The sequence below is a fragment of the Mustelus asterias genome, chromosome 1, assembly GCF_964213995.1.
Source record: "Mustelus asterias chromosome 1, sMusAst1.hap1.1, whole genome shotgun sequence".
NCBI lineage: Eukaryota > Metazoa > Chordata > Chondrichthyes > Carcharhiniformes > Triakidae > Mustelus > Mustelus asterias.
This window is the reverse complement of record NC_135801.1, coordinates 68,533,357-68,558,940: the sequence shown is the minus strand read 5'-3', so window position 1 is coordinate 68,558,940 and position 25,584 is coordinate 68,533,357. Positions and strand designations below refer to the sequence as shown.

The window sequence follows — 25,584 nt, the reverse complement described above, 5'->3', positions numbered from 1 at the left end:
GGCGAAGGGATAACTTCCCGTGCGGAAATCCTCCAGTGATTGTTGTGACTGTCATTCACCTGCTGGGCCGCTTCCGGCCAGACTGACCTCAGAAAATGGCGCCAAAATGGGCGCGTGGCGCTGTAGTTAAACCCTTCACAATAAAAACAGCACCAATGTGCACAGAACTCCACCTCCATGGTTACTAAGCTTTATAACTATGGATGGACGGATGACCTGAGAAGTGTTACCAGTCGCCCCTAGCTGAGACCTGATGGACCAATAGCCAACTTGCATCTATCGGAAGACGCTATGTAGAAACACAATGTGTCAATTAATAGATTGAAAACTTAAACACAGTACGTTGTAATGGAATAACCAAAGTCGTGCAATATAAGTCCATGTCACAAAAACCTGAGTTGTTTTCCTAATCCAAGGCGTGGCCTCTGAAACCACTTAATTCTGATGGTGAATTGTTCCATCAATTATGAAGTCTGACACCATTCGCTGTCCAACGGTTATAGAGACTGTTGATATGTCAGCAATATGATACTCAATTATTTGCTATTACTCCTAAACGCAATGTTGGCTTTAAACATAGTGAGGGACCAAAAAGACTTAGGTCTTTCACCGTCTCAGGACATCCCGAGGCTTTATAGCCTAAGTACTTTAGAAGTGTAGTCACTGCGGTGCTGTAAGGAAACACAATAATAAGGTGCCATAAACAGAAATGTGATCATCTGTTTCTGTGCATTTGATTACGAGATAAATATTGGCCAGAACACCAGAGATAACTCTTCCACTCTTCTGTGAAATAGTGCCGTGGGATATTTTTCATCCATCTTTGACAGGAGATAAGAAGTTGGGTTAACATCTCACTCAAGTCCCTTTGACAATACAGCACTCCCTCGATGCTGCACAGGAGAGTTTATTTTACATCCAAGACCTAAAATTATGCTTGAATCCACATCCTGCTAGTTCAGAGGCACGAATGCGACCAAATGAAACACAGACAACACGATGGGCAAGAACGTGGCATCTATGATCATTATATCCGGACATTCCCCGTAGTAGACTTCTGCCACATCCTACACTGAGAACGTATTGATGCAAACGTTTCAGGTACAACTTGTGAAATGCTTTCATTTATATAAAATGAGATGACATGGAACTGTTTCCGTTCTTTATATGTGAGTATTCGAATAAAGCAAAATACTTTAATCAATTATTTCAGTGTACTACCAATGCTCAAACAAACGTGATGCATGGATTATAAAGTTTTACTAACTATATATTAACCATTTTTATTTCCCATCAGATTTGCATTCCTAGCTATTCCTATTAAGTGCTTCAATTGCCTATCTCACCCTGGGCTAAACGAAGTTCGCGCGAACATTTTTGTTTTTACGTTAACAGTTTAGAAAGGTATGTTATGGTAAGCCTAGTTGACGTCAACACACTGAAATGCCGACGATACGGGTTTCCGCAGTGCTCAAATGCCTATTGTTGCAGTCCCATTCAATACAAGGTGGATCTGAATGACCTCTGTCCGCTTCTGAACAGATAACCTCTACTTATCCGCCCCGTGGAGAGGTATTGCAGAGCTGGATTGGTCAACAGTGCTGTTCATCAGCTCACCTTACAAGAATTGAAATAAAGAGTACTTGAGAAATAGGAATGTGAATGCAAATACCGTAACAGGGAAAATAGCGCACGTGACATTCTCTATCTCGGAATAATAAATTCTAATCGAACAGGTACCTGGTTTTCCCAAATATAGCGCTCCCGACTCTTTTCGATCTTCCAATAAACAAGGTGCACGATGTATGCCTTGCCAAACGAGGCATGATTGTGTAAATTTGTTTCCGTGCTAAAATATGTGAGGCATGTTATTACAACCACTGCGAAAACGTTGTTCTCCAGGTGGGATTTGTTTTCGAGTCTGGTGGCAGACCTTGCCCGTAGGCTTGTAAAGCGGCAGGTAGCTACCCCATCGGCTCCCACAGAGCTTTCCAAATTATATTTTATTTACCCGTATTTCCCCCCTCCCCCTCCCACAATGATGTTATATCAAACATTGATGCGACCACAGGCGGTAAAACCGCAAATCTAAAACAATTGCTAATTCCAATGGTGAATCAGCCCGAGTATCATTCCGAATTAAATATTTAAAGACCTGAGTACTACTTTACAAGAGTCATGGAACAAAGATAAAAGAACATTTTAGAGCTTTGAATAATTTATTTTATTTTTTAATAATTTGTTTATGTTACCTGCCCACAGGTAATCGATTTTGTGTTATAGATAAAATAACGCCCAGATTTGAGAAACCTGCCCAAACAAGGACAAACTATTTCCACAATCAACATTTTCAGAACTTTTTTTGTAACGATACGATTTCACTTAAATTAAAATGATGCTGGGACTGACTTAGCTCGGATTCTGAATCTATGCAAATGTTAATTAGAATGCATCCGAAGACTAAATGTTTAATTCCATCAGAGAGTGTCGCCTTCGAAACGTTGCTAAAAAGGCCAGTGGCAGCATCGTTTAGAATGAATGACTTACAACCTGGAGACCGAGAATTCGAAATTAACGACCTTTTAGCTGTCTCGGTTTTGCTAAATTACACATCCTAACACTCACTGAATTAAACATGCCTAACTCACCCTGTCTACCGCTCAATATTCAGTCTCTACAACTATTAAACAAGGTGTTGCGTATGTGTGTGTGTGGGGTGTGGGAGGGGGGGGGGGCTGCAGAGCTACATTAGCGTCAGTTAGTGAAAGTTTTATTTTTTATTTTCTTTCCATGTTCAAACCACAAAACAAAACTCAGTGCACGTGTATCTTTCAGTGTTGTGAGGTTGGAAGTGCATCTCATTAAAAACAGCAAAAATCAATCTACCTTGGCACAATCCAAAAAAATCAATCAAAGATGACAGTAATACTGCTGGAACGGGAACGATATTCTGACCAGTCCATAAAAGTTACTCGGTAGAATTTAGATACAGTACTTTGAATTCTCAAGTTTAAAACGTTGCATTGAAAGCTCTTTCAGACATGGGTGGCACGCATTGCATGTTTCCTCTGCCATCAGAATGGAAACCCTTACCTCATATTCTAAGGGCTGATCGGTTGCCAGAGATAGTCTGTCCGAATGTAGTGTTACAACCATTTTGTTCCGTTTACTTATAAACTAAACGATTCGTTTCAAGCTTTCTAAATCAGGTACAAGGCAATCGTGACAAAGTGCTCAGCGCAAGCTGATGTACTTCTCTTCTTTTGATTACTTCAACTCTGCTAACCTGTAACAGGCCACCAAATCAATCCATTCATTAACATATGATCATTCTACCGTGATAATGTGCGTGCAGTGTGCATTGACCGGTGGGTATGGCGTTATAGCCCAATATCCTAATCATGTTCTTTGCAACCAAAGCTGGTCGTTCATGAAGGAATTATAATTAGATGCCCGTGTTATTTTAATAGCGACAAAGCTATGTGCGGCCAGCCACCCCATTATGTGTCATCTGTGCAGTACAAAGAGGAACGTGGAACAGAAAATAACTTCCATCCATTCTGGAGTCACAGGCGTTCAATATTTTATCAATCTGGCAGGAAGACGGTTTATGTTCAAATAAAGCAAATCGCTGCTCCGCGGCAGGCTGCTGGGAAGATTGACATGAATTTCCATTAGTTCACGGTCCATCCCAATTAGTGCAGTTAAAGAAAATGACAATAGTGCAATTATGGAGACTGGGCCGGAGGATAGCGCGCACACAGACACACACATAGAGAACAAGAGTTGCCAACGTGGTGACACAGACATCTGCTGAAACCTGTCAAATACAAACGAATATAAAGTTTCACTTGTATGTTAGAAGACAGGACATTGATAGCTTCTAGCTCCATCCCTGTCAGGAGATGCATGTTTTTGAGCAGTTGATATGGTAATTAAGAATTTCGTGAGACGCTCGGGTCACCTCGGTTCCTCAGAGAGTCGTATCAGAAATTCTTTTCAAGTGTCCTTTGCGTCGCCAAAGATGACAACACAGCAAATCGATAACTCCTTCAAATGAAAGGGTTTGATCGCTACCCTCGAGGCTACACATCTCACATCCCTAGCCCTTTTTTCTGAAGTTGGCGGATTCCTCTGCACTTTCTCCCTGAGAAAGAGGCGCTTCTGGATTCTCCTGATGAAGGTAAATCCTCAATTAACAGAAAATGCACATTATATGCGGTCCTCCAGGGTCCTCTCTCTCTTTTTTAATTTTACAATTTGGTGCCAGGCCAATAACGCTGAGCATCATTGTAAGGTGTAAAAAAAAGGTGCTGGGGACTAAATAGATCAATCTGTAATTACTCTAGTTTAAAACGTAAATGAATTGTGTTGTGTTCGGATGTAAATGACAGGCTCGTGTTTCCGTTGTGTAAACGGAGGGCGTTCCGGAAGAATTATTTTGAACCTGAGCTTTATTATCCTGCTTGAAATGATTTACTACAAGTCGACGGCAACTGTGTATCGGAAGAAACCTTCCTTCCGCGCGAACCCTACACTGAGGCGAATCAAGAGCACCATTTAGACAGGGGTGCCACAAAAGTCGGGTGTGCGATTATTTTATTCTGACACATTTTCTGTGTTATTTTTGCGGAGTTATGGAAGTGCGCGGTCCTGTTGGTCACAATGATTATTCCATTGGATTTTAATGGAATCTGCTTCCGAAGTTGAAATGTCCATCAATGTAAAACCCGTGAGATCCATGAAAATGCAAGCGGCTTTAGCTTCAGTGCGGACCTTAATCCCAGAAAGTTACTATTTTCCGCAATTTGCTCTTAACAGACACTGAGACGGCTCTTAGTTAACATAACCTATCCATAAATATAAGCGCATTTAACTCTGGGGTGGCGGGGATTGGGATATGGCGGGGGGGGGGGGGGGGGGAGGTGTTGGGGGGAGGGTTACTATAAGAAGCTCAAATGATCAACCCCGGTGGTTTGGTAGTATTTCTAGTTGCATACAGAATGGACGTCTTTTACACCGGCTACTTCTTGTGTTATACATCTAGAAGAGGCAGCAGTGCACATGTTGAAAAGAGTAAGATCACCACCACTATTTTAGTGCCCCTAATTATGTTAGGATGTCTAGCTGTTCCAGAAATCCCCCTTTTCCTCCAGCGGCCTGTCTAATGTTTTATCCCCTGATGATTAAAGGCATTAATTAGTTGCTTAATGGGGGTATGACTAAAAATGTAAAAGAAGGATTAAGGCGGCGAAACGTATGTATAGCTCCTTCGACACACTCGAGATCCGAATGAGAAGCATTCTGTATCTTATGTTTCTCTGTGGTACATTTGCATTTTACAACAGATGCTCACTTAAGCTGCACCGGCGAATCGAATTAAACACGTATGGCAGAATGGCGGGATAGCTGATCAGTGGGAAAGCAAGAAAACAAAGATTACGGAGAATCTATGGCTGCTGTACATCTCGATTTAACTAGGCAATTGTAATTAATCTAATTAATTGAAAGGACTTATTTGTGTTCCTTTTGGTTTAATAGAGAATGCTTCCAAAGTGCCTGCTATTCACATTTTTGCTCTTTTTCGAAGCATTTCTAACATCCTCGCTCTCAATAGAACGTCCTTCATCACATCTGTGCACTTTCCCGGAGAGATGCGGAAAACGTGATGCAATTTTCCTTTCCTCACTAACCCTGTTGGTGGGAAACTACCAAGGGTGATTAAATTCGTCTAAACTCCTGGCTAAATTTGTTCTTCAGACGAAGCATGAAAACTAAGTGTGTGCCCCCATCTTTTTTCCCCTTTGTAATGTACAGGCGAGTTATGACAGTCCACACGTAGGTTTGAACATTCTTAGCAACTGAATCCTTCTTTAAAGTAAACATTGTACCTGGCCAATTGCATACTTCGCCCGCATCCCGATGTTGGGATTGTCAATTGTATTTACTGTCAGTCTAATTCAACAACACCAGTAGTTAAAAAAATCTTACGTGGCAGAAGAAGTCTTTTACTAACTATCGGTCTTCCCAAAAAAAGCATGCACTCGAATTCATCCCAAAGTTAGATTCATTTCACGTCGTATCGTTGTGACGGTAAACATGGGCTATGGCACACCATTTTTTTTGTTTGAAATTACAATATGTAAATCAAATTCCGCTCCCGCAATTAGTTTGGCCGGATTGTGCAGGGCAGGAAGTAAATTGCAAGTAAATTGCGACACATTTTTAAAAACTCATTATACCAGGATGTGTGTCACCTTAGATTAAATTACTACCAACTGAAACCCTTGGAAACTTTCCTCTTCGGCACTTTTGTACTAAAAATAACTTTGATGTCCAAACGAGTTTGCAGGTATAGTTTAAGTGGCCCATGTGTTGTGCAGCCAAATAGATGATTTGCCCAGATTTTTTTAATTCTCTGTTCTTTGCGTCTTTCTTTAAAAGTGAAATCTGATGAAAGCCGAGTTGCTTACTCTTTTGGGGGTTTAACTCTGAACTCCCAAAGGCTCAGTCCCTCTTTTAAAAGACTCAATTTCTCTGTCTCCCCCCCTCTGTCTCTCCCTGTGATATATTGGAATCTTTCCTGACGTCACGTCTTTCTAAAATAGACAGAGAAACAGATCCTAAAGAATCTGGAGAGAAAGGAAAGGGGGAGAGACAGAGAGAAACACAAGGAGACCAAGCGGAAGCGTTAGTTGATTTCATTTTGTATAATCTTTCAAGCTTGCATCTGCCGTTCGCAGGACTGTTACTAAACCAACGAGAGCCACACACATTTTTTTTTAAAACCCTCAGCTTCTGTCTGGTAAGTCGAGTCGTCCTTTTTTTTTAGATGTGAGATAATGCAAGTCTGAGAATTCGTTCCACACTCCCAGAGCCCCGTGTGTGTGATTTGTAACTGCGATCACCATTTTACTGCTCTTAGCATTTCCCTCGCTCAAGCGAGTAAGTGATTAGTTTGGAGGGGTTCACTTGTGCTGTGGATCCAGCCTCGGTATTGTTGACAGGAAAGGAGGGGGGAAGACGAAGAGTGTCCTTTTAACTAAAGATGCACTTTTCTTACAACTACCATCCCGTCCCCCAGTGGCAGTTGTCGGTAAGTTTCAGCGGCTCCCCTTGGCCTGGTGTCTTATATCATTCGGCTGTTAAGTTGTGAAGCAAGTGTTGGGGAAATCGCCCCAGCGCCGCTGTAACCTCCGCAGGCCAGCAGCAGCCAGAGGGGAACAGCTTGAGGGTCACGGTGCACAGGCCGGCGTGTCTTTCCCTTCGCGGCCAAAGGTAAAGCGGGCCTGGTTCTTTCAATAGTAACTGCGGAGAACTTCGGCCGACTTCGAAGCCGGTTTGGTGTAATTGCTTTGGCGGTAAAGAAAGATAACTTTGCAAGGTGCATTCTGCTTATTTGTGCGTTCGTAACATCAATTTTTGTTTTCAACAGCGGTTGACCAGTTGATAAATGATATGTTAGCATCCTGAACCATTACAGTATAATTTTCTCGTTTTATTTTTAATCATTTGTAGGCTGGATTTTTTTTAACTTTGTGGTACTGAACCTTCGCTCTCATCTGATTTCACTTTTCTGCTTTGAATCTGACAAATCACTAACCCTTAATGCAATGGAACGCAAAATAAAACACCGAGTAGGCAGAAATGGATTGAAATGTTATTTGCAAACCATACTTGCAAAGGACAGGGCAGCGAGATCATCATTCGCAATGCCACCGATAGCAAATATCAGGGCAAGGCGTGGTGTGAATTTTTCATCCGGAAATATGAAAACATAACGAAGATTTCGACCAAAAACGCGCACACCACCTTGAGCTCGCACACTGGAGTTTGTTTAGATTTAAATAGTGTGGGGACAATCAAATGGGGAATTTCACAGTAACTTCATTGCAGTATTAATGTTAGCCTTACTTGTGACTAATAAATAAACTTTAAATAAACCGGCAGTTAATGCAAGGGGAGATTTGAAGGTTCATATAATGCGAAGGATTAAGCTATATGGTGGCTCTGGGTGTTTCATTTTAACATATTTGACCCATAAGGGCGCGTTTTGCAATGATTAACGAGGGAGAAGTGGGTGTTATTGCATTAGTCGCTCAAAAGCCTCAGTGCTGGTGTCTTATTCACTGAACATCACGAGAGATTAAATAAAAAGACTGCCGGTGGGGAAGAAAACGAGAAGTAACATTTCTTCTGCTCTGAGTGCAATGACATTTGAAGTAACACTTATTTTTTTAAGTAATTGGAAAGCACGAGTACATAGTTACATTTTATTCCGCCACTTAAAATGTTAGCTACAATAAATGTGCGTCATGCCAATGCCATATATCTCAATTGTCTTCATCACTTAATCAGATTGTGTTTACTATAGTTTGTGCGGTCAAGGCTAATTTATTCAGTCTCTCAAGCACAAAGTGATGCATAATTATTAACGCCGACTTTAAACTGGTTGGAAAATAAAAATAACTAGGTATAATTTTACTGGAAATCTATCAGGAGACCTTCATTTTCGTGCTCGGGTCTGAATATTTGGCAAATTCTTCCTACTCTGCAAGGTAGCAAAGCCAGCACTGTTGCAAGGGAGATAGTTTAGTTCCAGTTAGATTTGAGAAGCAGCAAAAAAAAACGATTACCATGATGATGACATGCAAATTTTTAAAAAATTATCATAAGCAAACATTTGAAGCCTGGACTAATAAAATCCCATCTGTGTTACTTCATATCGAGTTAGTCCACCGCTCTGATAATGAATTTTGTAATATCCCACCGACAGACATCTCAATCAGACACTAATCCTGCGACTTTACTGCGGAATCACTAAATATCCAGCAGGCAAACTGTCGCACTTTGGCACTTGTGGCCGTGCCTGCGCCTATAGTTTAGAAAACAAGAAACAGATTAAATCGTGTGAAATCGCTCGAGTTTGGGATGAGATTGATCACGGGACATCGGTTGCCAAGAACCCTCGTTTTTTTTGTAGAAAGTGCTGTAAAATTGCTGTTCTCTGGTACATTTTAAATCCGGCTCAAGGTTAAGCAGAAAAAAAAACAGCGACACAATTTCGCAATTCACAATGACAGCATAATATATTTGAATTAAGGTCGCCCTTTCCCTGTATATTAATGAAAACCACGCTGCTGGTTATCTAATTTTAATAAAATGCACATTAGAAATGTGTAAAACAGATCGAACAAAGGACTCTATGTTTTTTCTGATCAGATGTTTTGTGAATTCAAATAACTGCATTCGTTATAAACCAGCCGCTGATGAAATCGAGATTGCCAAGGCCACAGTAGAAATTAGTTATTGTGGGTTTCTGTTCGTAGCTCTGAACATTGGTTAGTAGGTTGCATGTTTATTTTTGCCCAGATTGTCCCTTTCCAAATTCTGACACTGCATGTTTCATATTGCTGTAATTATAAGCATAATAGCAACATTTGCCTCCATGTTTAACGGTGTTACACTGGCTCTGACGGTTAATCTTGTGCAACTCTCTCTAGATAAACAATTGACTGGCGGTATTATGGATGCCAACTGCCGTAAGCATTGCGTCGAATTATGTGAGTAAAATCTTGCCCCCCCCCCCCCCCTTAAAACATCTTGCAATGTAGGGGCAGTTAATACTTTTGTCGAAACTTGACCTGTGTATAAATGACACGTAGAGAAGCTGATTGATTCCACTGGAGCATTTTTCTCAATACACCGTCTACTACCGACATCCACAGAGGATATTTTCACTCTGAGCTGTGACCGGCTAAAATTATATTCTGAAGCAAGTTTCAATGAAGCTCAGATCCTCAAAGCAACAAGAAATAAGAATGAGCATCCCTACAGTGCTTAATGAGAGCAAAAATTGTTAATGCAAGTGTAGAATTAGAGATTTTAATATGTGACAAATGTATACTTTTGGAACAAACGCCAATAAGATGCTCTGAAATATGTAACCACTATAGTTGTGAAATTCTACCGACAGCAAGGTACTGGGCAGTTTATGTGGGTGAGGCCTGTTGGTGATGTCATGGCTGACATTAATTAAGCAGCAAAGGAGAGAGTTGGAGCTCAGAGTGCCATAAGGAACGTTTAATTAACTCCAGTATTGGGAAGCGAATACACAGACATGTCTGTGCTTTTTTTTTGGTTTTGTAACCTTGAAAATTCGGTGCTTATGCGACAAACTGGGAAAGTGCAATTCCTTCAGCACTCCTGAAAAGAGGGACCGGAAAGCAGGCAGATACGCCAGGATATACTTCATTCCACATGAAAAAAAACATGCTCCTTTTGAATCAAACGTATTGCCATCTTCTTAACATGAACCCCATCAGAATAATTCGACAAAAATGCTTGCCTCAAAAGACGAGAAGCCCAGGCAGAAAACATGTCGAAAGTAATGGTTATAGTTTAAACGCACACGTCTCTCAATCTGCCGGCATATTTTCTTATTCTCCCATTAGTGCCACCTATCCAAAAGGTTGGCTGGAATATGATTAATATAGTAACCTTGCTGCTGGTATTAAACATGTGTTTATGTGAGGGCTGCTTGACAGTCCTCTAGACAAATTGAGTTAGATTTTAAAATATAAAACATGAATATCTGAGAAGGGACGTGGGCGAGAACCAACGGAACAATCTAAACTAGGGAAAGTAGAAAACCAAAGGGGCTAACAGAACTTTTTGTTGCATTTTATTTACGTGTCTCACAATCGATGAGTCAATGTGAACTTCGTTTCTATGTTTCCCCTCTCAGCCTCGCAGCCCTCTGCTGTGGAGTATTTATTTACGAAAGACACAGAAATTCGAAAATCTGAATTAAGTTCTGCAACGGAAGCTGGAAACAGTAGAAAAGACAGTAAATCCCTGAGGCATCACCTCGACTCGCATGGTAGGCAAAACAAAATAGTCTCCTATATTAAAATCTCCGAACATAAAGTCTTGAAATATTTACGTGATCGGATGGACGGAATAATGATGTGCGTAACACCATTCACTACATTAAACCTTACAACAGAATTCCACTACATCCTCTAACCAGACTGAAAGAAATCTCTCAAGATACACCGGTTAGCCTAAAATTTGTGTTAGAGCGGCCTCTGCTGTACTAAAAGATCAAGTGTAGCAATCCTGAAGGGGTTCTGCTATGTGAACCCGGCATTTCTAAATTCCTTACAAGCAACCAACCTCAGTTTTAAATCAAAGTAATTTGAGAAAAAAAAATTCATTTTTCTGGACTCATCTGAATAATTTACATTTGACTAAACAGCAAGTCCATTCATACATAAAACAACAGGTAATAAAATATTGAAGATTGTTTCTCCATTTGGTACTATCGTTTGTTTTTTAAAAATATATTCCTGCGTATTTTACTTACTTTAAAAGGTGTAAATTGTCTGCACACATGCAATTTCTGATATTTTCAGAAAGTGCGCATCCAAATGAGTACAAACCAATTGTGCTGTTTATCTTCACGAACCTCACATTTTGAGACAAAGAGCTCGACTGAAGAAAATTAATCGACTTTACAAAAGCTCTTTTTGTCACATAAAATCGCGTTCTTCATACCTCGTTAGTAATTCTTGGTGTGCTCCAGTTTTCTTGTTGTGCACTGCTAGATGCGTTAATTGGACATTATCCTGTAAAAAATAGGTTTAAACAGGTTATCTTTTCCGTTTGAAATATAAAGATATGCAAGTAAGTTAGTTGTTCTGCCCTAATGCATGATTTTAAATTGAACCTAGTATTAATCCTGGTATAAATCCTTTGCGTTCATGTAGTATTTTTTTATTGGCAATTGCAGAAGTATAATCTACAGTCATCCATTAATTTGGCCCAAACCTACCAAATTATATTCAGTTTTCTGTTTGCAACCGAGCCCTTCATTGGAGCTCCGTATCTATAGACATGTTTCAAATGCACTTGATTCACTAATTTGCAAATATGTATAAAATTACCTGGACAGACAATCTTAAAGTAAAACGGAACGAAAATAAAACAATTTGCTCTCATATGGTGTGGCATCCATTTCAACTCCAAATTTCGGGTGCGCGTATTTTAATATTGTTTGTGCTTCCAATTTGATGATATGCAAACGTTAATTTTGAGGGTTTATTTATTCCATAGTCTATTCAATTGTGTGCATGTGTGCACAAATATGTTGTGTGTCGAAATGTTTTAGTTAGCACAGTATTCCACTCTGCTCCGTCGTTACTTTCGCATTTAAGCACTTCGTGTACAGTTTAAATCATTGCACAGACGGATTTTTATGATCAAATTTAACCATTACCATTTAGCCAGTCCGACACAATTTAAATGATCAGATTACATTGAGGAGGCCAAGTGATGCCTGGAAACCCATATGTTATAAGCTATAGCGTTTCTTTATCCGCAGGCCCCCTGCAAAATAATTCTAAATGTAAAATAAAATTTGACATGGTTTATCTCTTTAATACCAAACAGCTGCATGAATTGCGAACAGTTTGAAAATACTTCGTTTTTCTTGAATATGCAAACATGCTACAATTTCTCTTGTCACTCTTTAAAATGGGCATACGCTCACTCCAGTAATCCACTAATCTGGAGTAACAATTCGTGTACTATGGTATATAAAATGTTTTTAAATCGTGTTCATTGTGAGAGTCTTTTAACGAGAATTTTAGAAGCATGTTTCAGGTGAAGAGTGAGGCGGTGCTTGTACTATAGAAATGCGTTATTGCACTGCTAATCCTCTATGTGTGTAAATGGAGAGGGGGTGCCATGGAGACGGGAAAGAACTAGAAATTTGTCAAATATCAATGAAAGAAAGTTTATTTCCTTTTAAAATCTGTTTACTGTCTGTCTGTTTTGTACAGTCTGTGTAATATATGCAGCAGTTGTTAGATTGACTCGAGGGAAAACTAAATGTATAATGAAAGCTTATTCGTGAGTAGGAATATACTAATGGAACAATTTGATATCTTCTTAATCCTTTGTAAAAAGCTTTGTCGTCTTCCTAATATTGACTGAATGGGTAATTAATGGCTCTTCATCTTGGAGAATACTCAGTAATCCAACATAGGAAAAAGACAACAAACCCAAGGTATAAGACAACAAAACAAGCACAAATCTACCCAAACAGCACCAATTCATCCACTTAACAGACTACAAGTTCTGGAAGTAATCTTCTAATGTATATGTGCAAATACAATCAGAGCCAGCGACCGTGTCACAATACTACAAACATCCTAATTCGATACCTAAAAGCCTTGTAATAAACGTGCAATTGATGGATCAGAAGTACATTTTAATTTAACTTTTTTTTCGACTCCACGGCGCACTTATTTGAGAATAGTTTTGTGATCTTTTCTATGTGTCAGCACAAAGAGCTATGCATATTTTGGATTTTTTAAAATCATATTTTGCTCATGAAATATGCAGTGTTCAAATAGCTCAATCTCCAACCACAGTTTCCTCTCTAAGATCGTAGATTTGTTGTTACCTCGCAAATCCGTGCCCAGCTTTCCCAGAACTGCAACTTTGACTCCTTTCAATCAGTTTTCCACTCCTGCCACCGTACGGCTCTTATCAAAGTCACAAATAGCACCCTATGTGACTGTGACAAGGTAAGCTTTCCTTCCTGTCCTTCTGAACCTGTCTACAACCTCCGACAGGGTTGATCTTACCATCCTCCTCCAACTCTCCTGCACTATTGTCCAGCTGCACGGGACTGCACTTGCCTGGTTCCATCCTTGACTATCAAGCCATAACCAGAGAATCGCCTGCAGTCCCTTCTCTTCCTGCTGCCATGTTGCTATTTATGAGATTTTTTAATATTGGTTCCCTCCTATTTTTCATTTGCATGCTACCCCTCGGCAACATCACCCCAAAATACAGCATCAGTTTCCACGCGTACGCTGATAGCATCTAGCACTACCTCACCATCACCTCCTTCGACCCCTTTCACTGTCTCTACATTGCCAACTTGCTTGCTCAGCACCCGGCACTGAATGAGAAGAAATTTCCTCCAACCAAATATTGGGAGGATAATAAACCGTTGTCTTTGATTCCCACCACATTCGCTGTTCCCTAGCCATTGTCTCCATTCCTCACCTTGGCAACTCTCCGAAACTGAACAAGACGGGTCACAGCCTTGATGCCATATTTGACCCTGACTCCCTCATTCATGCCTCTGCTACTTCTATATTGAACTATTCCAGCAGGCTGCTGGCCAGCCTCCCATGTTCTACCCTCTGTAAACTTGAGATCATCCAAAACTCTGTTAACTTTGCCCTTCTTTGCAAAAGCCCAGTTCACCCATCACTCAGGTCATTGGTGTCCATTGTTTCCTGATTAAGTATGTCTCATTTATATTTTTAAAATAGTCCTTGATTTCAAATCCTCTCCATATTTATGTAACATGCAGAAGCCCGCAACCTCCCTTCCCCAACCCCACTACTGAGATCTCTGTAATCCTCTAATTCTGGCCGCTTAGGCATCTCCAATTTTAATCACTCCTACTTTGGTGGACAATTCTTCCGTTGCCTAGACGTTGAACTTTGTAATTGCCTCCCCAAACCTCTCCGCCTCGCTTTCCTCCTTCAGGATACTCCTTATCACCCACCTCTTTGACCAAGATTTTGGTCATTGGATCTGACAACTCCTTATGTGGCCGTGTCATAATTTGTTTGATAGCACACATATGATGTGCCTCGCAACATTTTATTTTGGTCGTGGTGCTATATAAAGTATAAATTGTTTTATTGATGACCGGCCTCCCCTCTTGCCCTGAGCCCTCTATTATAGTAATGTTAGAACTACTAAATAACCCCACCGGAAAATAAATATTTTACCATTGAGTGCTATTATTTTTAGCATTGTGCACGAATATGCAAAGCTGCCATATGCATTTTCTTACACAACAACAGACATGCCCAGATACAAACGTACATTGTTACTCCAGGTGCCAGCGTACATTGCAAAAAGATGTTACAACTGACATTTGATTTGGCAAGCTTTCGGGTAGACATCATGGAAAGGGATGTGATCTGGCTGTGTTTCTCAAGAGAGAGGGAGTGAATGAAACAAAGTGATTTATTTCACATGGATACCTTCCAGGTGCAATCTTCAAAAGTAATCATTAGAATTCCTCAAATCGTATGACCAAAAAAAAATCTGAAAATCTTACACACGCCAGAGCAATTTGTGTTGGATAGAGCCATCTTGTGCTGTCAGACACATGGTCAAGTGCAGATGCTGGGCGCAGTAATGTTCAATAGACCACATCGCTAATTATCTCAAACGCGCACAACATAACACGTAAACCATTTTTGTGACTTAGTTAGGCGATTAGAAATAAAATTTTAGCAAATGTTGATATATCTTCAAAACATAATACCTTCTGTAATAACACATCAAGCTCTATTATTACAATGCCGGAATTACAAATTTTAAAGACATGGTACCATTTTATAGATATTTTGCCTGGCTGTTTGAAGACACGCATTTTTAAATGAAAACTCTCTGGCGTTAACTTCGTACCCGTGGAAAATTAATAAGGTTGTTTTGTCAGCTGACAGCCTTTTTAAATATTATTTCACCAGGGAAATCAAAGCTTCGGCTCAGATTATAGGTCGGTATTTTTTGGATTTATATGATTTACGGTAACCATGGCAACTAATGCTGACTGTTAGCTGCCCAATTTTCCGCCACAAAAACTCGCAAGATCTTTAATCAAACGAACGGGTCGAGCTTTTACTGTTCATCTTAGTAGCACATTCAAAATGCACGGGACTTCTCTTTGCAAGTCAATGGAGGCGAACGGGTAAACAGTGATCCAGGTTGCAAACAAATAATTGTGCTAACAGTTTTGTGGGAGGACAGTAACCCCCGCCCACCGACCGCACCCTCCGTTCCTGCAGTATTCTTTACCAAGGGCACCCCACTGCCGATCCGCCCCTCCACTTGGAGTAGAAAGCGACGCTCTTTGTTTTTAAGAAAATTAAGCTTCAAACTTACACAAATCCTAAATGCCCTTGACAAATAAGCGAGACTTCTGATCGGTGTTGAAAGTAGTTGATGTCCTTCAGGCAACAGGGCTTGACCCAGGAAATGACTGCATAAGTATGAAAGTGGTTACGGCGTTACAGTTAATGGCGTGAACTTGCTGGGTTCGCCCGCTAACATTTAACTCACAACTTAAATTATACCCGCGTTTGGATCAGACAGAGGGTTGGATAAAGCACACTTTTTAGGATTCACGCATTTCCACATAGTGAAATCTTCCGCTGAGGCTAACTGTAAGAAGCTTACAAGTGAATGTGCATTTAAAAGTTTCTACTCCCAGACGGGATGCTAGGGTGCTTGCAAGTGGCTGAAATCAGGCATTTGACATTTGGAACGTTGTAGCACTGTAAAGGGTTTCCTGTTTTCAATGTGCCATGTTTTAAATACAGACAGTAGTTTTGATAGTTTGGTGTTATAACAGGAAGCAGTATAATTCCATGGATGTTATGGTGAATAGATTGCATGCATTTCCAAACATGGCCGAGCATCTCACGCTCGCCATCTTAAGATTTCAATATCAATGTCTAATTTCTTTTCTCAAGAACATATTTCTTGAAATGTATTCATTGAGACCTAAAAGGTAGGGATGTGTTCGGCACAACTTGTAGGGCCGAAGGGCCTGTTTTGTGCTGTAGTTTTTCTATGTTTCTATGAGACCGAACCTACTGACAGTTCCGTCAACATTTACTTGTAAGATTAATACATGCGCATTTTAAGGATCAATCTGCATCGAAGGTCTAATATAAAGGCAGTTGTAAACAGCCGAAAAGGCCCAGTGAAAGGACATAATTGATAGAAAATAGTCCTGCATTTAATTCAGCTGTTTGAATTGATTATTGTGATTGAGAAAACTGGACTACAATTCTTCTTTTACTGACCCGATTGGCGCTGAAGCATTAAAAAATATTTGGGAAGAGTGCAAGTGTCCAAGTTCACCAAGTCTCAGTGAAATGATAAAGACCATTCCATTAGGATTAAAACTAAAATCGCGTTTGAATGCCATGACAAATAATGTTTGTCCCAAAGTCTCTTAATAAAGCGCGTTTTGCACCAATGAAGACAAATCCTCGTCACTTCAGAAGTGGGATAAAAATGAGAATTCGACAACAGCCGCCGAAGTCCTTTCAATAACAACCACAAACTTCTGAAAATTTGCATTAAGTTTGATCTCCTTCATCCCCCCTCAAATTCAAGCTTAATTTTGTTCTTAATTTTAACAGTCACTTGAAGTCAAGGAGGTAATGATAATCCGATGTTAAATCGCTAGCCAGGCTGTACTGTTTATAGAAAGGTTCTCGGCCTGAGGACTGGTTCACGTCTTTCTAGGTCACATTCAGCACCCGAGGAGGGAAATATTTACTTTACGTCAGTACTTTATGATCATTTGGGAATTTGAAGAAATTCAATAAGAAAACTGTCGGAACCCGTTTAAAGCCCAGTTAAAAGACTTAAGCAAATTAGAGTCTTATCAGATTAAAAACCACTACAAATTTAAGAGCGTTCTCTCCATCACAACATCGCGCGGTTATGCGCGATAGAATCTTGCCAAATCTCGAGGAAAGACGATCTTAAAAACAGCTAACGAACAGAATACCGATTAATGATAAGCTTTCGGACAGGGAGAGAATCCAAATATTTATTGCAGATCAGCGATGTGTGTGTGTGTGTTTTATTCAGCTTGAGTGAAATGGTAAACACGGAGGTTGAGATACTGAGAGCGGGAAGTGTCAGAACCCCCGTGTCACTACAAATCCCCCCTTATTAGCCTCGTCACCAGTATTCACGAGTCAGGTTAATCAGGCAAGGAGCTTTCCGACTTTAGATTTTGCAGCTGGAAGCGAACCTGTTTTGCTTATTGAATCAAACACGTCTGAAGAGCTACCACTGGGCCAGATCTAAGATGCCGCCTTCACATCTTGTTTTGTTCGCAGCCCTTGCCTCCGTCAAATTGAAAATAATTCGAACAACCGGCATTGTCGGGATCCAAAAATGTTTCCCTTTTTTGCTGGAGAATTGAAACCGGGTATTTAAAATGACCAGGCCGAAAGATATTTTTAAAGGTCTCATACTGCAAGCAAAGCAAACACAAATTTTATATGATTTCTTTTTCCTGGCGGTAATAAAATCTAAACTCTTGTGTTTAAAACGTATACCATAGTAAGTAGGCATTATTTATTCGATGTATTCGGCGCTTCCACGTCGTTCACTTTCTTTAAGCCTATTGTAAATATTATTTAAAGAGTAAAGATGCAAACTGGAAATTAAATAGCATTCTGGAGACCTGAAATGCAAACTCAAAATGTTACCAACACATCGCAGGCTGTTCAGCTCCGGAATGAGATATTCTATCAAAGGTGAAACCAGAAACGTTAACCTATCTTTGTCCTTCAGATACTAACCAACCTGCTGTGTATTTCCAAGATCCTTATAAACAAAACCTAACCATTTAATCTCACTCGTTACACCCTAAATCGCGCTAGTTATGGAGAATAATGGGGCTGCTTAACGCTCAACCTTTGAATTAATATTGCCCTTGTATGACAAGCCATGCGTGGAATCAACCTTAAACTTCAATGCAAACGACGAAAATATAATAACTTGAATTGTAGATATATAGATATATACTTCGTTTCTTTCTGCTTTGCGAATGGTTGCTAATATTACTTCGCGATGAAGATATAATGTAATCCAGATCTGTGGATTAACAAATTATTACAATTGCAGCTGCAAAACAATGTCAATATTAATAACATGTCGAGAAAATACCTAAATACTGCAAATGTCTTCCAAAGGAAAAGCAAATGATTACAACATACCAACCAGGGTGTATATTTTCCAAATTAGTGACAATTCAAAAATTTTTAAAAATCTTTATTGATGTTGCCAATCTATGCTGTACCAAATACTGAATACAAATCGATTCATTGGCAACTTACTCAAGCAGTAAGAGGGTGGTCGAAAGGATAGCTTCCCCTCTGACTGCTCTTTTATTCAAATAAGTCCTCTGAAAGTACATTGCCCATTCAAAAAGAGTGAGTGTGTTTAGTATGTGCTTGGCATGGGCAATAATTAAGAACTGGGGCAAATTGGCTCATTTGTTCCGAACAATATTTTTTTTTCAAAAAGCAGTGATGGGGACACGATTAGGCAGCATACGAAGAGAAATAAGCAATATTTGTGTTTAGTACGTGAAGCAAGCGGGGCGGCTTCCGTGAACTGGTGTTGTTAACCTGGGGTGAGATTATGTTCCATAACCAAGGAATATTAAAAGTGACATTGGAAAAAAAATAGTTGTGTAACTTAATAGTAAATCTGAACAACAAGGTGAGAGATAGGTTTAAATAAGGGGGTTGAAGACAGACTGAGAATGTGTATAATTTGGGGGTTATAAATCACTCATGCCGCTTTCTCTGTCTCTGTCCCTCCTCAATGAGGGAAAGGATAGCGCTCCAGGTGCATTCTGGGCCCTTCCACCCCCGCGCGCCCCCGCGCGCTCGTGACGTCACAGACGCAGAGGGGGCGGGCCCCGTCTCCGCCTCACTGATTGGTGCAGTGACGCGCAGGGATTCGGCGGCAGCCCCGCCCTCCGGCGCTGCTGACGGGCCGGCAAGCCGCGTCACTCAGTTTGAGTGACAGCCGGGAGGCGGAGGCTGGCCGGGAGGAGGAACTGCCGAGGTTATCAGAGGCGGCTCCGCTCTTAAAGCCACTGGTGAAACAGGGAGCGCGTTTGCGGCAGGAGCAGCGGCAGTCCGGGGATCCTTATCTGCAGTTACCTATCCCTGTCACTCGGACACACACATACACAGTGTCAGCCCGGAATCATTCATTCATTGTCACCCCCTCAGTCTGCGTCTTCTCCTCTGGCACACTTTCATTCCTGCACGGGCTTTCTAATGAAGAGAGCAGCACGAATGCGCAATTTAAAGAAGATCTGTGCAACTATCTATTGAAGGTTTGTGCACGACAGCTTCTGGATCACCACACCCCTAGATCATTACATTCCCCTTTGGACTTTTCTCTTAGTGTGAGGTGGGCTGCGAGGAAATTTAATCCTCTTTGGAAACATCGCACCGGCTGCTTGTATTTGTTTATAGATGAACAGTGCAAAAGATCCGTTGACTTTGGACCACCCTAGAAACAGCAGCAGCGGCAATAAATTGGTGCGGGATCAGGCAGCATTAGCCATGGCTTCGGGTTTGCAACCGGTACGAACGAGCGAGCCCAAGCACCGGCTCGAGGTTCACACTTTATCGGACACCTCCAGCCCTGACACGGGAGGTAAGGCCTTTTCCATCCACATAACACCGCATCGATTTCACTCCAATCGGACATAGTGCCACTTCCTTATTTTATGGCATAACTTTATTGCGTCTCAAGACAAAAATGCAATGCGTTTTGGCATCAGCGATCATTTTATTAGTCACTTTGTACGATATGATATATTCAGTGTTTCACATGTTATGTCTGCAAATTGCACCATTCCTGAGTTATATCTATGGGCACGTGCAATGAAATTCTATGTGAATTATTGTAAGTAATAGAACGGGGTATTAAATATTCATTTATTTATTACAGTCTAAAATGGGTCTGTTCGTACTTTAATCGTTATGGGCAAGGAAATATGTACATTTTCCAATGAAGTGAGTAGCTTGTTTGCATTTTATAGACTAAGAAAACGCGCTATTGGCTGAGTATACATTCAGGGGTGGAAATAATTTATACATTTCATTTCTGTTTCTGCATCAGAGTAGGTGCTTTTTAACTCTACAAATATACAAATTGAATATATGAAGCAATGCGCAAAACTAAACTATTGTCATTTAAAAGTGAACCAGGGCATTTAATTTAGTCATTTAATCGTGAGGTGCTACGATTTAAACCCGCAAAATCGCTGTGCTTGTGCACTCAAAGGTACTTTTAGGATGTGCAATATCTAGTTCGTTGTTTCTGGTTGGACTTACCTTTCTCAGGTGTGTGAGTTGAATATTTATGTAATGCCCAAGTGAACCAATTGGGAAATCACTGCTCATTTTTGTCCCCAGAAAAAGATAAAATTCAGCAAAGCAAAAACGATGACACGAATACAGACGACCCGTCAAAGAAAAAGAGACAAAGGCGCCAAAGAACCCATTTCACCAGTCAACAGCTACAAGAACTGGAGGCAACTTTCCAGAGAAATCGCTACCCAGACATGTCGACGAGGGAAGAGATTGCAGTTTGGACCAATTTAACTGAAGCTAGAGTTCGGGTAGGTTACCGATAATGCTTTCCCGTTGCATCCCCTTCCCTATTAGCAACAACATTTCTGTGCGAACAATTTTGCATCGTCAGTAATTTTTGAAGACAAAATCTGAATCAAACTACAACAGCGATTTTATGGGGATTTAATCATTAATGTAATTCGACGCATTAATAACTTCCTTGAATTATTTACCTTAGACAAGATAGACGTACAATAGCTTGCCACAATCGCATATTCCTGCTATCTCTTTGCAGCATCCATTAAATAGGGAGATAAGCAACATTTGAACCCGAGATTACAATATTGCCCAGTGTAAAAATCCGCCATAATGTTGTTCTTTCGAAATTAAAGTGCAATATTTATTTCACATTGGAATACGGTGCAAACTTGCTAAATAGCGCTTAACAAGAGTTTGTCAATGTAGGACACCAGTTGTGTAAACAATGCTGTGTAACAGGCCATTGTGATATTTGTCTGAGACCACATCCCAATACACAAATGTGGCTGCGTGCTGAGAAGTCTCGCTGCCTGAATGTGGATTCCAACAACTGTGAAAAAAGAGGACTTTCCTTAAGATTGACGTGGTTCATTAGGCTTCACTTAGTGCCTCGAATAATTCCCTATGATACATAGATAGATAGTCTAGAAGCTTTTCCAGTCTTTCTTAGCTGATCCCTGATTGACCAATAGAAAGACAACATAGATTGATGAATGGATGGAACTTTGTTAGTTGGTATCCCAATCATTTATGATTCGCAGCTCCGTGGAGACCCATGAAATTCCTGTGTTATACGGGATCTCTATTAACGAAGTCACACTGCTGTTCCTGTGTGCGTGACTTCCAAACAGATAGTGTATTGCGCAATCTAATTGGTTATCTGGCTATACCGTGAACAATAAAAGTAGGCTATGTGCATGTTTGTAAATAACGTATTGAGTCAACTTCCAATACATTCCCAACTATGCACTGCTTTTCTTTATTGGAAAAACACACCCCTGAAGGATAATGTGTTTCCATGAGGCGTGTGTTTCCGAACGCAATAATACATCCTTCAACACATAGCGAGTGGAATTTTACTCATTGCTTTCACACTGCACTTTCTGTCCTTACTGTGCCATGTCTGAATTATTAATTCACTAAACCTTCCAGATGACAAACAATGTGAGAAGCAGCAGGCCTTCAGGTCACAGCATTCACAATCGATTATGTTGCAGCTACACAGTTGAGACATACTCGTGGAATTGTTTCAGATAACCATATTTTGGATTCATGTGTGTCACGCTGTTAAGTTCACATCGCATTCATTTGGGCTTGTCTTTCACACACGGAAACAGAGTCAACGATAAAGCAAATTGAAGGACCAGTTTTCCAATAAAAAAATCATGGCAGCGTTTTCGAGATGCTGTGTGCTTCCGAAAAGCTGATGAGATGTGTTGATAAATCTCTCTGTGCTTCTTAATAACACATCTGAAACAAATGTTAAGTGGTCGCCTGAAGGTGTTATTGAAGAACATCATTTTTAAAGTCGTTGAGTTATTTATTCGGAAACTCAGCAATTAAATGTCCCATTAAAATTAATGACATGGTTTATGGGTTTTTTGCATAACTTATGTTTCTCAGTTAAGGATTCAATGGGTTAGTCTTGTTGTATATTTGTAATAAAGGACCTATTACCTATTTCCATACCCGTTATACCAAATACTTGTGACTTTCCTCAGTGATTGAAAAACCACAGATCTATCTGACTGATTTATTGGGTCCCAAAAGGACAAGCTGATGTGTGCTGGAGCTGAATTCGAACTGGACCCATTTCATGTGTGTTGTATCTGTTATGTTTGAAATGTACAGATGGTTTAGATGTGTGCTGATGAATCTTCCTTTTTTCTCTCTCTCATTCTGTTGCATGTTTCTGAAAACAAGACTGTTGTTTCCCCTTCAGGTCTGGTTTAAAAACCGCAGAGCCAAGTGGAGGAAACGGGAGCGCAACCAACAAGCAGAGCTGTGCAAAAGCGGCTTTGGACCTCAGTTCAACGGTCTGATGCAACCCTACGACGACATGTACCCGGGCTATTCCTACAACAACTGGGCGGCCAAAGGCTTGACATCGGCTTCGCTCTCCACCAAAAGCTTCCCTTTCTTCAACTCCATGAACGTGAATCCTTTGTCCTCTCAAGCGATGTTCTCCTCCCCCAATTCCATCTCCTCCATGAGCATGTCATCCAGCATGGTCCCCTCTGCAGTAACCGGGGTGCCCGGCTCCGGCCTCAACGGTCTCAATAACTTGAACAACCTGAGCAACCCGTCTTTAAACTCCGCCGTCCCATCCGCAACCTGCCCCTATGCTCCGCCAACCCCACCTTACGTCTACAGAGACACTTGCAACTCAAGCCTGGCCAGCCTTAGACTCAAAGCCAAGCAGCATTCAAGTTTTGGGTACGCCAGTGTTCAGAACCCAGCGTCTAACTTGAGTGCCTGCCAGTATGCTGTAGACAGGCCTGTGTGAAAGATAAGAGGACACTTCTCAGACTGATGAACTCCAAGAAATAATTTAAAATATAATGGGCACTACAGACGAAACCACTGAACCTGTGTAGCTAAACCCCACAGAGCCGACTTTCTAATTTAAGGGAAAACGCGCAAGTGATATTTCCTCCCTTGACACCCCGTTTGCAAATATTTTTCATCTGATAAAGGGACGTTTGATGGTTAAAAGAAATACGCTGATTATTTGACTGGATATCACCTTTATTAATACTATATAAGCTTGTTATTTTTAAGTTCAGCATTGTGATAATAAAAGAAATGTTTGGCGGAACGGATGTGTATATATCGAAATGTCAAATTAATTTTATAAAAGCAATTGTTAGTTAATATCACGCCAGTGTTTTTGAAGTTACATAAAAAAATAAAGCATGTCACGCGGAAGCTTGAAGGATTATTTCCGCTTAAAAGCGAGAGAATGTATATACTAACTGCAACACCTGTATGTTTCTAACACTATTATTAATTATTATTATTAAAAGTCTGTGTGGATATCAGTTTTAAGACTAGTACCTCTGGTTGTAAGATTCAGTGATGTTCTCGAAAAAAAACATTCATGTACAACTTATTCTGTGTATAAAATTGGATACGGCATTACGCGTTTATTTTGCAAGTCAAACGTGTGCACACCTGGGACGAAAAAATATACCGTGAAATCATTTTGTCTAACTGGATCGTTTTTGTATCGAAGTATTTAATCCACAGAAGTACAATTTCTCAAAAGAGATGTATACAAACAGAACACAAAGGGGTTATCCACTCCACACAGTCCTGACACGAAAAATAAATCCTTATTTAACATTGCAACACCCCCCATCACTAACACATCTATCTCATTCCCATCTCTGGAGTGTTCGCTTGCCTCAGAAGTCGATTGCGCTGAGTTCCAGAACCCGGGCATATTTACTTCACAAAGCAAAACAACCAACTGCAAATCAGGCTACCCGGCCTATCTGCTGCCGGAGAATATTCTAAGATTTAACGCATCATTGAAACAAATCAGTATAGAGCGCTGTGTAAATTGATGGCGAATGAAGATGATCAGCGCGGCGAGGTTAGTTAGATTAAAAATAATGCAATAATACCACTGAAAGTTACGTCCGGAGTGATTCCCAAATAATTGCTGTACAAACAGGCGGATTGTTTTATAGAAGGTAGGCAATGTGTGCAGATCTTAACTAATACCAGGCTTTCTCTCCGTTTTGTAACAGATTTGGGGGTAAGAGGCATTTTTCAGATCCACAGGTTCAAAGGTCATATTACATTTTAGACGACTTTATTAGGCTTTTGTTACCTTATTAAAGGTCAGACAGTTTGTGTTTGGTTATTAATAATGTTGATCCAGCATCCTCATGTGTGGGGCCTGTTTGCACATTAAATCATACAGGATTATGTCGTGTAGAGTGCATAATGAGAGTGCAAATGAAGATAAATTATACAGTAGTTCACCAGCCACATGGTCTGAATCGGATGGTGGAGAGGGGGAGGGGGGGTTGGTGAGGGCTTTCTATACGAAGCATAAAAAGACAATGCATTTTTTTTACTATTGAATAAAGAATAGAGCGGGAAAGGAAGTGTTTTTATTGACTTCACAAGAAAAGATGTTCTGAAAAATCAAAACAAATTTGGAAAGTGAAAAGCTTCCTTTCGAAGTTTGCACTGAAACAGCAACCTCCCATAGGTAGACGTGTGAACTTTATGACACCACTTAAGACTGAGATCAAAGATTATTTTAACGTTTTATGAAAGATTGTATATTGACTCT

General features: G+C 40.4%; 1 protein-coding gene across 6 annotated transcripts; it reads left to right on the top strand.

Moving 5' to 3' along the window:
* Window positions 1-6,635: 6,635 nt before the first annotated feature.
* Window positions 6,636-25,134, top strand: pitx2 (paired-like homeodomain 2). Of its 6 annotated transcripts, none has more exons than XM_078213526.1 (5): window positions 6,636-6,805; window positions 9,504-9,563; window positions 10,748-10,882; window positions 21,078-21,283; window positions 23,218-24,486. In XM_078213526.1, exons 2-5 carry the CDS (start codon window positions 9,527-9,529, stop codon window positions 23,779-23,781), a joined length of 942 nt encoding a protein of 313 aa, XP_078069652.1. In that variant the 5' UTR covers window positions 6,636-6,805; window positions 9,504-9,526; the 3' UTR covers window positions 23,782-24,486. The 6 variants fall into 6 exon arrangements, with proteins under 6 accessions (XP_078069652.1, XP_078069646.1, XP_078069665.1 ...); XM_078213520.1 differs by lacking the exon at window positions 6,636-6,805 and adding an exon at window positions 6,874-7,278; XM_078213539.1 differs by lacking the exon at window positions 6,636-6,805 and adding an exon at window positions 6,875-7,096.
* Window positions 25,135-25,584: the final 450 nt, after the last annotated feature.

Bases quoted from the DNA above. Each gene is read 5' to 3' on its own strand.
- pitx2 (XM_078213512.1), top strand. From the start codon at position 20,130: ATGAACAGTGCAAAAGATCCGTTGACTTTGGACCACCCTAGAAACAGC. The intron at 20,314-21,077 runs GTAAGGCCTTTT...TTTTGTCCCCAG, and splicing joins CTCCAGCCCTGACACGGGAG to AAAAAGATAAAATTCAGCAA. The intron at 21,284-23,217 runs GTAGGTTACCGA...TTTCCCCTTCAG, and splicing joins TAACTGAAGCTAGAGTTCGG to GTCTGGTTTAAAAACCGCAG.